This window comes from Schistocerca americana, chromosome 9 (assembly GCF_021461395.2).
Source record: "Schistocerca americana isolate TAMUIC-IGC-003095 chromosome 9, iqSchAmer2.1, whole genome shotgun sequence".
NCBI lineage: Eukaryota > Metazoa > Arthropoda > Insecta > Orthoptera > Acrididae > Schistocerca > Schistocerca americana.
This window is the reverse complement of record NC_060127.1, coordinates 116,667,057-116,681,111: the sequence shown is the minus strand read 5'-3', so window position 1 is coordinate 116,681,111 and position 14,055 is coordinate 116,667,057. Positions and strand designations below refer to the sequence as shown.

Here is a 14,055-nt window from a genome sequence, read left to right as displayed (position 1 = left end):
AATAAATAATTATTCATATCAATAATTTTAATTGTGAATAATGAAAATCATGAAAATCGCATAGAAAAAAGCTCTTTCAGTATTTCTAGAATTTTTCAATATTCTAGGCAACTTTTCCAAACTTTTCTTAGATACAAACCTTGCCTTCACAATTACGAACACAACAAAAAAAGAATCATCCAAATCTGTTAAGCCATTTTTGAGTTTTGGTGAGACTAACACACAGCAGTTCATATATATGTAAAAAAAAAAGTTAACTTCATTAGATGGTGGTCAGTCAGTTGCACACACTTGCCTGTTTCTGAGGCACAAAAGGTCATTAGGAATTAAAGCTGACATTTAATTAGGTTGTGCAGAAACTGTAGTATTTCCTTATTGAATTCTTAAATAAAAGTTATACACCATCATTTATTTCTACTGTATAGTAACAATTACATACCGTATGAAAAGAATTAAGAAACGTTGACTTTTGGTTTAGAAGTTTCCCTAGGGATAGTTTATTGGGTTAATGAGCTCAAAATATAATGATTAGCTTTGAATGTGTTTCTTGGCATCCAGGCACTTCCCTTGAAAGTTGTTTGGAGGCAAATTATAGCGCTAGTACAGACGAACGTCAATGTTTCATCATTATGGATTCTACAATGTTGACATTGTAAATTATGTCCAAAAAGCTGATCAACATGTGAAATAAAACTCATATGTATATCAACAACAACTAATTGCAAATGAAAGAAAGCCTTTCATGAGGAGTTACATGTTAGCAGCATAAGCTATTTCAGTGTACATTGTCTGTTAAGCAATTCATCTGCAGATTCAAAGCTATGGAATAAGAACCCAGATACATTGGGTTTACTTGTAATGTCTGTGACCAGACTCAGACTAACAGACAATCCTGACTGACCTGGCCCCAGCAATACTCAGCAAAGGGCAAGGTTGGCAGAACGAAGAGCTCAGGCGTGGACAGCAGGTCACGGAGGTGGCTATTAGTGTACGTAAACAGACTAGGTGACCTTAAGGGCATGCTCGACATGGCCAGCCAGATGCGCAGCTGCAGCAGCCAGAGGATTAAATGAATTATCTTACACTTACTCATATTTAAAGAGAAATGGGAAATGTGTGAATACTATTGACCCTATAATGCCCAATTAGTTGATCAGAAAACCCTGATTGATTGGTCTTCAAACAAATCATTAATTATTAAGATGGGTGCGAGGTACATGGAATGGAAGTTTATTTTATTTGATGTTGTAAACACTGTAAAAGGATACACACCATTTTTTCAAGGCAGTCGATGTTACTACAACATAATAAAGAAAGCACCCAGCTGAGAAATTTGAGAGCTTTGAAACAATCTACCTGACAACTCATGTTAGTAACATACAGATCAGAACAATATGCTGATAAATAGAAAGACACAAATGAAGACACACCAGGTGAAGATCAGTCCAGATCCAGGAAAAGCTTTAAGTTGCCACAAAAGAAAATCAGAAACAATTTTCAAAGTCGTTGGAAGAATTTACTGTAAACTACATACATGGAAGAGTAATCTATGATACACTACATGATCAATACTGTGCGGATACCTCTTTGTAATACTGAATTGGAATGCTCCACTAGATATCACAAGAGGTGGACCCACCAATATAAAAGATGGCCGGAATACTGTTTGTCAGGATAGAATCAGTGACAGCTGAATGGTCCAGCCAGGAAAGCTCACTGATCTTGGACATGGTCTATACTCTGTTCATCATAAGAATAAACCTGATATAAACATTACGTCATGTATTCTTCTGCATTTGCTCGTATCTCATTGGATTTCATTTCACGCAGAGCGGAAGCCAAGCTGTGACCAGTACAGTCAAGTACGATCATAGCTAAATGTTTTATGCTGTGTTACATGGACATAGATTGAGCGATAATGCGGGACAACAGCTGTACCAGTGCATAAAAATTTGACAGCACTGGCCACTCAGCGGTCCACCTAACCTGCAATGGTGTGAGCCTTTGCAGTTCAGATGTAAAAAGAGATGGACAAAGAAACAATATGATTCCCCAAGTGTACTCCAAAGATTTCACCGTACTGTTGAATACGAGAGCCAATGAAGGTATTAATTACAGTCAGTCATCAGGTAATCTCTTAGTTCCTTCCTTATCCGAATCTGACAAATACATCTCAGTTCTGGGACTGTCATCTGCTACGTTGACAATGAGTCGATCAACAATAGAATCCACGAAGCCACCCAGGCACCACATTTTCTCCTCTTCTTTTATGAAGTGCTGTTCCTGAGTGCATTAGTTCCAGTATGTCTGGCAGCTTAACAGTCTTGTTATTTCTCGGGCCAAATCCCTTAACTTGTTTTCAGATCAGTTCTGTAGGTTTCATATTGTAATGGTACAAGTGGCAAATGTAAAAATGCAGCATTTGTATGGTGTTCTCGATGCTGTGAAAATGATTGTTTTCCGTATTTCTAGAACAGTTATGTACATCTGTGGTATAAAACAATGGACACAAGCCAAATAAAGAGTATTTAGTTTTCCATTTTTGCCTTCAAAAATTAGACTGTCATGCTTTCTTGATTTAAGCAACCTTCATAAACAGTCTTTTATAAAATATCAACAACTAAGAATTTATATTTAAACTTAAAACAGAAATTTTGCATGCAATATGTAATTAGAAACAAGGAGACAGGCATTGTTCATAAAAAATTATGATAAATGACTCATGCAAGAATTGAAAAAGCGAACAGTAGCCTGCAATTAATTATCAATCTACTATGCTATCGATACCACTATAAATACAATGTAAGTTTGTCTCTCAACTGTATGTAATACCCATCGAAAAACTTCAAAGCTGATTATCTCTGTGAATTTATGAAAAACATTAAGAACAACCTATGTCTCAGAACTTTTTAACCGTGTTCCAAACCCACGTTTCGCTGAGGAACAGTAAGCAGCCTCAGATATTTTCATACTGAGTATTAACAGTGTGACAATCAGAACACAACAGTACAGAGGCTGTGACTCTACACAGTTTTTTAAATAAAAGCTACATAGCTAAAGCATGATTAAGAAATACGTTGATCGCTGTTAATACATCTGAATATCTTAAAGTTTCATTTAATGTAACTTAGAAATAATACATCTCATACAAAGTAGGACTTACTTCCAAGAGCATAACAACAACAGTGTACGTGTGTTATGGCTTCTGGACAATCATTGCATTTGTGTTTTTTACATCAGGTTTAATCTTATGATGAACAGACTAAAGCCAATGGATGTCACACGAGTAACAAATCCATCAACAGACATTTGGTCTCATCCAAAGCTGCCTGACTGTTGGTGACCTGACTGTGAAGTGGAAACATGAAGAAACAACCACAGATAAACGACGACCGGGCAGACATCATATACCAATACACAGGGATGAGGAGCTTTAAGAAGTGTTGTAACCACGACCGGAATGGTCGCGGGGTGGCCATGAATGAAGGCGTGGTGGGACAGAACAGGAGTGGCCTGCAAACAAACAAGATGGACGAACGGGAAAGGATGGACACACACAATGATAGACGAGCGAGCAAGACACCAAGAACAGCAAACTGCAAGAAGCAACAGGGTCACAAGCGAAGCCCTCAAGAAATCAACAACATCCACTCGGACACAGAAAGTACACACGATGTCTGTAAGCAACATATTGAGAGACTCACATGAATACCAGACTGCATCACTGAGTTTTTTTAAAAATTGTGATTTCATTCTCCTACCGCATATGGGGAGGGGAGGGCTGTCAGTGGCACAATCCACCCCTCTTCAGCCGAGTGACATGACAAATAATACGAGAATAAAATGTACATATAAGGCAATAAAAAAGGGGTACATAAAACAGATTAAGGGGAGATAATGGAGGTAAAAATACGCTGATATGGAGACCTTCATTGGAGGACAATTAAAAAAGTCGACATAAAGTTAAAAAACACAGCTGGCGATTCTTAAAACACAAAGAAGACACTGAAGGCACACACACAGGTTAAAAGTTGGCCACAGTATTAAAAACACTCCAGAACAACACACTTTAAAGCCATTTGGAGCGCACACAATGAAGAATAAAACTGCCAGGTGGGACCTGCCGAGGGAGAGGCCGGAGAGGATGGAAAAGGAGGGGAGAGCAAGGTGCAGCAGGGGAGGTGGCGGGATGAAGAGAGTAGGGGCGTCAGCAGGTACACGAAGAGGCAGGAGGCTGTTGGGGCAGGAGATGAAGAGGGAAAACAAGGCAAGAGGGAGTGCAGAGACACTGAAAGGGAGCACAAGAGGGGGGGGGGGGGAGTAGGAGGGGCAAGCCACTCAGGAGAAGGGGGGGGGGGAGGAGAGGGAGCCCTGAAGAGGAGGCAGGAAGATGGGGTTAGAGCTGGTACGAAGGGTAGATGTCAGGGCGAAGCTCATCATCTGGGAGGGGTAGATGGTGGAAGTTGCGTTGGGAAAGGAGGCGGAGGGTGTGGAAATGGAGAGAGGGTGGGACACAACTGTAAAGGCGCGGCAACGGTCTGGGGGTGGAGAGGAAGGGAGACACCAGGGGGTGAGGGGGATCAATGTGGCAGACAATATATAGTGTGCGGATGTGTTCGAGGAAAAAGAGAAGGTGGGGGAAGGGGATGAGGTCGTAGAGGACGCGTGTGGGGGACGGAAGGCGGATGCGGAAGGCAAGGCGGAGCACATGGCGTTCAAGGATTTGGAGGGATTTATAGAACCTGGGAGGGGTGGATATCCAAGCCACGCTGGTGTGAAGGATGGTGGAAGGATGCAGACCCTATGTTCGGCTGGACAGGAGTTTCAGGAGGTGGAGTCTGTTGTGAGCTTTGTGGTGGGTGGTAAGGAGATGGGGAGTCCAGATGAGGTGGCGATCAAGGGTGAGGGCAAGGTATTTGAGGGTAGGAGTGAGGTGGATAGGATGACCATAAATGGTGAGGTAAAATCATGGGGACAGAAGGAGCAGGTAGTGCAGCCTATGATGATCGCCTGGGACTTGGAGGGGTTGTATTGGTAAAGGTGGGTTTGGAGGGTATGTTGGGACCGTTGAAGGGATGGATATAGGGCTAGGAAGGTGGTGTCATCAGCAAACTGGAGGAGATGAACAAGCGAGGGAGGTTTGGGCATATCAGCAGTGTACAGGAGATAGAGGATAGGGGAAAGGACGGAGCCTTGGTGCGCACTGGCAGAGGGATAGAAAGTGCGGGAGTTTTACTTATGGTTAGTCACATAGGAGGGATGATGGGAGAGGAAGAAAGCAACGAGATGGGCGAAGCTTATGGGGAGAGCACAGGTCTGGAGTTTGAAGAGGAGCCCGGGATGCCAGACTCGGTCATAGGCGTTCTGGAGGTCAAGGGAAACAAAGATAGCGGAGCGACAGGAGTTAAGTTGGAGGGAAAGAAGATTGGTAAGGTTAAGGAGCTGATTGTCGGCAGAGAAGGAAGGCTGGAAGCCACTTGGGTAAGGAGAAGGAGGTGGTGCTGGTTAAGGTGGCGGTGAATATGGTGCCTCACTGAGTGAGAGGCAGGTGCTTAAATACATGATAGGGTATGTTACTATTGGCTGCTGAGACCACATTCTCCACAGTGGTGCCCTCACATTATACGTGGGCCAGGAGTCCACGCAGCTATGTCTTACGGCACGACGGCTGCATAGACCTCTAGTAGTAATTGAGGTCTATGCCGTCTAGTGCAGATTCGAAACCTGTGGCGCTCGGTACCAGAAGAAGGGTTGTTGTAAAAATCGCGTGAAATCAGTGGACAGAATCACTCATGAGTTCCAAAGCGCTACCGGCAGTCTGTCTAGCACAATGCCTGTGTGTAGGGAGTTAAAGGAATTAAGTACTGTGGTTGAGGAGCCACTCATGTGCCTCACATATCAGTAGCTAGTGCTAAGTGACACATGTGATGGTACAGAGAGTGATGCCACTGGACAGCAGATGGCTGGAAAATAGTGATAAATCACACTATACACTGCAGCAATCCAATAAAGTGCTTGTGTTTGGTGAATGCCTGGAGAATGTTACCTGCCATCATGTGTAGTATGCACAGTGAAGCATGGAGGAGTCAGTGTTACAGCTTGGTGATATTTTTCACAGTTAGGTTGTGGTCCCCTTGTTGTGCTTAAGAAAATGCTAGATGTGGAAGGGCGTAAACACATATTACAGGCTTGTGTACTGCATACAGTAGAGGAACAGTCTGGGGATGGTGGTTGTCTGTATCAGCACTAGAGTGCATCCTGCAATGAATCAGCATTTGCGAGGTAATGGTTTGTGGACAATAACATTCCAGAAATGGACTTACCTAACCAAGGGTCTCCATCTGAACCCAGCGGAACACCTTCACCATGCGCTACAATGTTGACTTCAATCCGGGTCCCAGTGTCTAACATCACTACCTTTTCCGGTTTCCGCTCTTGTGGAAGAATGAGCCGCCACTCCTCCACAGACATTCAGACACCTCACTGTCTCTATTAAAGTTCAAGTCATCAAAAGGGTGAAGAGTGGAAACATCCTATATTAACATCCAGTTATAGGTGCCCAGATACTTTCGGTTAGATAGCATTGTGAAATCCAAACGGGAGTAAATAAATGCTAAATGAGGAAATAACTCTTCGTGGTAAGTAGGATGGAAAGTTAGTTACTTTGCTTATCAGAACATTTATTTCTAATGTAGAAGGAGGTCTGAAGAAGATGGAGGAACATTTCAACATGAATGAATATCAAAGCTGTTTGTGGATGACAGACAGTACATCTTGTGAAACACTTGCTCTTTGTTAAACCGCTCATGCCTGATGTTGCATGAATTTGGCAATTAAGAGTGGCTGCCTACTTTATTCACAAATATTAGTATTCTGCAGGAAATTTGTCAAGGCATACTAAGTTGCTTCGCTCCTGTGGGCCATTTCTAAGACATTATTAATTTTGTGTGTCATCCATTCTGTTGTACATTGCAGTGGTTGGTAGATCTGCTGATGTGCCTCCAACTGCCGATAGTGAATAGTGGTGACCACAGAATGGTGATAGACTACTCACCTGGTGTGCTCTGGTCTCCACAAAGGCAAGTATCATGTTGACCAGCTCCGACGCAGACGTGTACCGCCAGTAGTAGTTCTCCAAGGCGCACAGCATCACGCAAACCTGTTAGAGGAGGGATAGCTAGGTTAGACTGATGTCTCTCTGTTTCCTGGTGTCCGTCCAGTTTCACCATTCCATATTTATGGACGGTTTTCAACATAGGTACTTCAAATGATGGCCTTAGATAAACTTGTTGTTGGTGTAGATTCATGTATCACAATACTGAGCACAGAAAAGGAATTGTGAATTTGAATGGGCACCTGACTAACATCATCTGTCAAGAGAGGTGAAGAAATCTAAGATGATCATGTTATGAGACCCCTGCCCGTCTCTTACTGGCTTTCTTTCTCTTTATATTCTTTCTCCTCCTCCTGCTCCCCCTCCACTTTTCGTCTCCCCTTCTATAACTCCTCCATCCATCTCTCTTCCTTCATCTGTTCCTCCTCCAAAATCCATTCATGTAATTTCTTTTATCTCTTCTCCTCCTTCCCTTACACAATATTCTTGTATTTCTATTTTTCCTTCCTCATACTATTTCTGCTCCTTCCCTGCTTTCTGTTCTTCTTCCCACTTTACTTTCTCTTCCTGCTTCAGAATCTGCCTCCATCTCCTTCCATTCTTCCTTACCCTTCCATTCCTTCATTCCTTCTACTCTTTTGATTCTCCCTTACTGTTCCATTCCTACTCCCCTTCAACCCCTCCTTCCCCTTTATTCCTCTTTCTCCATCCCTCAGTCCTCCGTCCCTTTCTCGTTCACTTCCACCATTTCCAATTTTGCTTCCCTTGCCCCCTCTCTCCCCTTTCTTGTTTATTCTTTTCTCTTCTCCTTTCTTTCATCCTTACTCCTTCACTCCTACATCTGCCACATCGCTCCTTCCCATTTATTCCAACTTCCGCTTCCACATTTCTCCTGGCTCTTCTCCTTCCATTTTTTCCTTCTGTTCATCCACACACTTTCACCCCGCCTTCCTCTTCACTCCTGCTTCCCCTTCAATTTCTCCTTCTCCCTTCTCCTTCCATCCCACCTTTTCCATTCACTCCTCATTACCCTCCCACTACTTCTCTCCTAATAGTCATCCCTTTTCCTTTCCTCTCCACTTCTTCTTCAGCTCTCATTTATTCTCATGTACCCATTCATTTCTCCTTTCTCTTTCTCTCTCTCTCTTGGGTTCTCCTTTTTCCCTCTTTTAACTCTCTTTTCCTATCTCTCTCACTTTATCTCTTTTTCCCATTTTCAGGCAATTTAACTTTTTAGTTATTTGTTTCCCCTCTCCCTGTGTGTGTGTGTAACACACATTTCTACATATTGCCGTAAATCCTGAAAAATTCACAAAACTAATGCTTTCTTATAAAGTTACTTATGCTAAAATAAAGCAAAAGTGTAACAGATTTAAAAATATTGTTGAAACTAAATACCTTCACGAATTTCCAATGCATGTTTTGCCACCACATACTTTATTACAGAAAAATCAGGTAGCCCTTACATATTATGAGGAAAAGAAAGATACTCAGCACAATCAAACCGCCACTGATGATACAGTCCAATGCATGGACACCGAGGACATGCAGATTTTTCCTCAGAAATTTGAGTCAACACGTTTCACTTCAAAACCAAATATGGGAAAATATTAAAAAGTATTAATCTCAGTGCAAGAATTGAAAAGGTTAGTGTACTTCATTGTACATGTAACATGGACATGTGACTTTCTCAAGCACAACTTCATATTTAACAGGTTATTCACTAAACCTCGTGGTTCTTCTACAAGTGTGTAATAATAATTTTGGAGTACACTGTTCAGATAAATATTGCAAAGATTCTAATATTTATGGGCTAGTATATTCTCACCAGCTGCAACATGACTGTGAATATAAACAAGATCCAGGTACTGTCAAATGTTTTTTTTATTCCAGTCTTTGATCACAATATAAATTCCTTTGACGATGACCGGTTTCAGTCAGTAATGACCATCTTCAGATCTACAATATAAAAAATATACACCTAGTCTGCAGTCTATCTTTTGAAACAATACATAATTTCATATCACAATATACTCTCATACAAACTGAGAGCTGTACAGATAAAATAAGGTAAATCACGCCTGTTCTACACAATGTCCTAATGTGATAAAGATGTAATGTCATCGTCAAAACATATAAATACACTCAACAAAGCATCGTCTCATAGAACTAAAATATGGTGTAAAATAGGCCACATTGTCCACACAGTCATTTTGCAACTGGTGTTACTGTACAAAATCTATTGAAGTGCAGTAGCTACCAGAAATCTGTTTGTCTGTATGCTTCATAGGCGTATATTTTTTATATTGTAGATCTGAAGATGGTCATTACTGACCGAAACCGGTTGTTGTCGAAGGAATTTATATTGTGATCCAAGAATGGAATAAAAAAAAAAAAAAAAAAATTGCTAGTATATTCTGCTGTTATCTAAAGTACCGTAACATTCTCTTACATATAGTGTCAGAGTCAATGTGGATGTCATCTTATACAAAATGTTTCAGGAGGAACAGTCAATAATTTATGAGGTGGTAGTATAGATTAATTCGAATAAAACATTCCATGCAACATGCATCCAATTCTTATTCATATAGCTGACAACAGAGATAATTATCAGTTAGTGTGTTGGAACGCCAGTTGATATGTGTTTCTTCATTGACTGTCATCTTTGTTTTGAAGTTCAAGTTGGAGTAAACGTAACTGAATTTCTCAGCTGAGATGGTGATTGGACAATTCTACTCAATCGTTTAAGCCTGCTTCACATACCTGCAAATGCTGAGTATGCCGATATGGTATTTGTGCACATGGTTTGTAAAGGAAATGTTGCTGATGCTTGTGGAGGATACAGTACACAATTTGGTAACTGCAGAGCACCAGATTCAGGAGTGTTTACCCGAGTCTTCACTAAGCTGTGCGAGACTGGTGGAGTGACCAGCAGTCATATCTCATCTGAACCCGAAAATCAACAGAGTATAGGTGAAGTAAAAGGTGGCACGCACAATCCAGAATCAGCATGAAACGAATTATGAAAAAATATCTGCAATTTCGAGTCTATAAAATGCAACTGACACAATAACTGAGGCAAAACGATCACTAAACACGCTGATCATTTAGCCATTAGGCATGGGCGTACCCAGCGAGGGGCGGAGGGGGGCAGCTGCCCCCCCCCCCCCAGAAGATATTCGCAATTTTTCACTAGTTTACTGTTTTATTTAATAAGAAATGCTGCATGTTTTCTCGGATTGTACAAGTGCATTCTTGTATTTAAAATGTTTATTAAAAGCAGTTTTTCACTGGTTTACTGTTTTATTTAATAAAAAGTGCTGTATGTTGTGTCCAGTACTTGTTTCCTGAGACTAGTATGATCTGCCCCCCCCCCCCACCACACACACTAGATGAGATCCTGGGTACGCCCTTGCCATTAGGTGCTTGCAAAATGAAGGGTGGACATCAGTTTCAGCAGGAAAATGACATTCATTGACGAGGCATAACTGCTGTTGAATGACTTTGTGAACAAGCAGGATTTGGGGTACTGAAAACCCCGAGTAGTTATGGAGAAGACATTGTATGTACAACGAGTGGCTGTGTGGTATGGAATTTGGGCTGAGGTCATAACTGAGCTGTACTTCTTTGAAGATGTCGCCGTGAACACACTAACAGTAGACAGAGAAGAGAGTTTTTGTGGTCTGAAATGGATTGTGTGAAAATGAAGAGCTTCGGTTTCAAGATGGCACCACCTGTCACACATCTATTGCTACAATTGTTACCAGAGGGATTCTTTAGTACGGTGATTTCTCACAATGGCGGTGTGAACTGTCCACCGAGATCCTGTGATTTGACACCAAGTGATTTCTTTCTGTGGAGATATTAGAAATCTTGTGTGTACATCAATAACACCACAATCACTTCCGCTCTGAGAGTCAGTGGATATTTTCAGAACTATAGGTGCAAATATGTCGAAAAGTTATGGAAAATTTCATCGAAAGTGTGAAAGTGTGCTTACAGAGTGAAGGGCATAAGAGTAGCATACGCTACAATAATGTATATATTAGCTAGTTTGATCAATAATTTGTACACTCTAATCCACTCAAGAGTTGAGCTCTTTATGGGACGCCTTTTTACACCCACTAAAATATTTACTATTCCTCCTGATATTCCCTGCTTGTTCGTCTGGCTAGTGTACTAACACTGCAGACGGAAAGCATGTGGATAGAGCGCTTATATAATAGGCTGAATCGTCCGCCATGTTCTCCCCGACTCTGAGGTTAAGGCAATGTGTTCCTTGGGTGCGGTTACCTATTCACGCAAATTTATACTGTTTTCTTACAAAATATTTGATATTGTACTGAACAGTAATTAATGTGCATAGAGATATTTAGATCGCTTTTTTCATATAATAGAAAAAATGAAATATAATATTCCTATGTGGCACTTTATAAATATTAAATGTAAAAGTTAAGAACTCAATACGAATGTCTTCAAATAGAGACGCTATGCAGTAACAACTTGTGACTATTTGTTAGTTTTCGTCTGTGTATAGAAGCTTGCAAATGCAGTGTTAATTTTTTAATCGTAAGTAGGTACAACTTCATTTTAACTGTACAGAGGGGGAAAGGCAGACTTTCATGTTCCAGTGAAACAAATTCATATTAGTAGTTTCATTTCTTGCTTCTTGTGTTGTGGTCAATAATCTTCAAAGGTTATGTTACTAACAATGGCCAGTCGTCCTACCGTACCTCTATAAGAAATGGTATTAAGTATTATTCAGTTTGTGATAACGAGATACAATCATAATAAATATTCCTTCTCACTTAGCCAATTGCGAAAATATCTCAGGAATCTAAAAATTTTGAGACAAAGTGCTTCAGTGTAATTATCGACTCGGGGAACAAACTAAGTTGTTTGCAGTTTGTTTCATGTTTATAACTACTTTTATTAATATACAGGGTGTTTCGGACGCGATGGTCAATATTAAGCTATATGACAGGAATGATTATTCGAACCATAAAAATGAAGTAAATATGGGCTCTAAAAAGCATGCCATAAGAGCTATGAGCAATCCTTGATCTTGGATACTGTGAAACTAATCTCTTCTACTGCAAGATCTTTGCTTTTCTTATTTTGGGATGTGGTAGTATGGACTAAAACATGAAAAAAATGTCCAGGAAACATGTGCTCTAAAATGCGTACCTTAAATGTTATAAGCACTTGTTTGTTACAAAGAGTTGCGTTTCAAAGTACTGATAGCGAAGATGAACAAGTGCTCATAGCTCTTGAAGTATGCATTTTGAAGCACATGTTTACTGGACATTTTTTGCTTGTTTCAGTCCATAGTAACAGTTCCCAAAACAGGGACGGCAAAGAGCTTGCAGTAAAAGAGATTTGTTTCACATTATCGAAGGTCAATAATTGCTCATAGTTGGTAAGGTTTGCATTTTAGAGCCCATGTTTACTTTAGTTTTTTGTTTCGAATGAATATTCCTGCCATATCCCCGAATATTGACCATCACTTCTGAAACACCCTGGATATTTACTCAAAATCTAAACATGCGAAAACCATTTTTGCAATGATTAGTGCAGTTCACAGCTGAGTAGCCACCCATATTTGTGATGGATTTTTCAATACATTTAACAGGAATTTCTACTCATATCGCGACTCATATGTAAACAAATATGAATATCCTGTACTTTTGGGAAAACATGGAAGACTGTTAAGCTCAGGTTAAGGTGGATTCACACTTGCGGGAACGTCGCAGTCTACGTAACCGACACTTTTTCGAACGTCAACGGTCACAGGAATTACTGAGCATACATGGAACGTCAACGTCGAATGAACGGCGTGACGTTACAGGTGGTTCATAAAATACTCAGCAGAAGGGCTATTTCGTAGTTGATGGTAGGTCGTCATAAAACGTCGAAATTTAATTTAAAGCAGTTTGCAATCTTTGCTGCTGCCATGGATGATGAGGAACACAGAGCAAAAAGAGCCTGGGTTACAAAAATATTAAAAAATCGAGACTGTGATGGAGAGTTCCATTCTCTTTACGTGTTATATAAATATTTCAGAATGTCTAAACAACACTATCTTTGCCTGTTAAACAAGATACAAATGAAAACTACGAAGAGAAATTGAAGACATGCTAACCTTCAAATGTAGAAGCTCAGAGATAAGTGTTGCCATCTGTTGCTGCGGACGGGTACTATCAAAATTGACATTGGTCTCATCCCAAAATATCCATAAGGTGATATTCAGGCGCGAGACAAATGTCAATTTTGATAGCCCCCGAACGCAGCAGCAGATAACAAAACTTACTCTAAGCTTTTACATTTGAGCGTTAGCCCGTTTTTCTGCGCATGTCTTCAACTCAAGATTTCGGCGTCCAATATCACCCCGAAAGAAGCTGATGGTTTGCGTATAGTATGTCTAGATGGGCTTTATTTACATATATTTCCGCTATCCGCTCTTCGCAGTTTATTACGAATCTAATTTTAAACTTCTGCATGTTGCATCAGCTTTACTCCCGGTTTTTCTTTTCGCTATTCCATTGGAAAAAAACGTGCCAAAAGCATGTTCAACAAGGTATGTACCGTTTTCTTGGCAATGTATTTCTTCAGTGTATAAAACAAAATACTTTTAAATTAGTACTGTCATACAATACATATTAAGACTTTTTCGTGATAGCAGTCAGTGGGGTATACTTTCGAATTAGTTCCCACTGTGTTATTATGTAAAGGTGGATTCACACTAGACGGAACGTAACCGTCACGTCCGTCACGTCGAAAGTCACTGTATTTCAGATTGTGGCATTCACGCATGTTGTCAACGGAACGTCATCGACACGTCAGGTCACGTCGACGTTTATCGGGAAAAATGTTTCGACAGGCCATTGACGGAGTCATGTGATATTTCCCTGTTGTTGCCGGCAACCAGCAACTCCATTTTT

At 40.6% G+C, this 14,055-nt stretch overlaps 1 protein-coding gene across 1 annotated transcript in view; it reads right to left on the bottom strand.

The window, feature by feature from the left end:
• The window catches only part of LOC124550723, a 207,267-nt gene that overhangs the window by 22,506 nt on the left and 170,706 nt on the right, over nucleotides 1-14,055 (bottom strand). Inside the window, exon 6 of the mRNA XM_047125444.1 lies at nucleotides 7,055-7,159. Within this exon, the coding sequence (XP_046981400.1) occupies nucleotides 7,055-7,159 (105 nt within the window). The remainder of the gene's footprint in view (nucleotides 1-7,054; nucleotides 7,160-14,055) is intronic.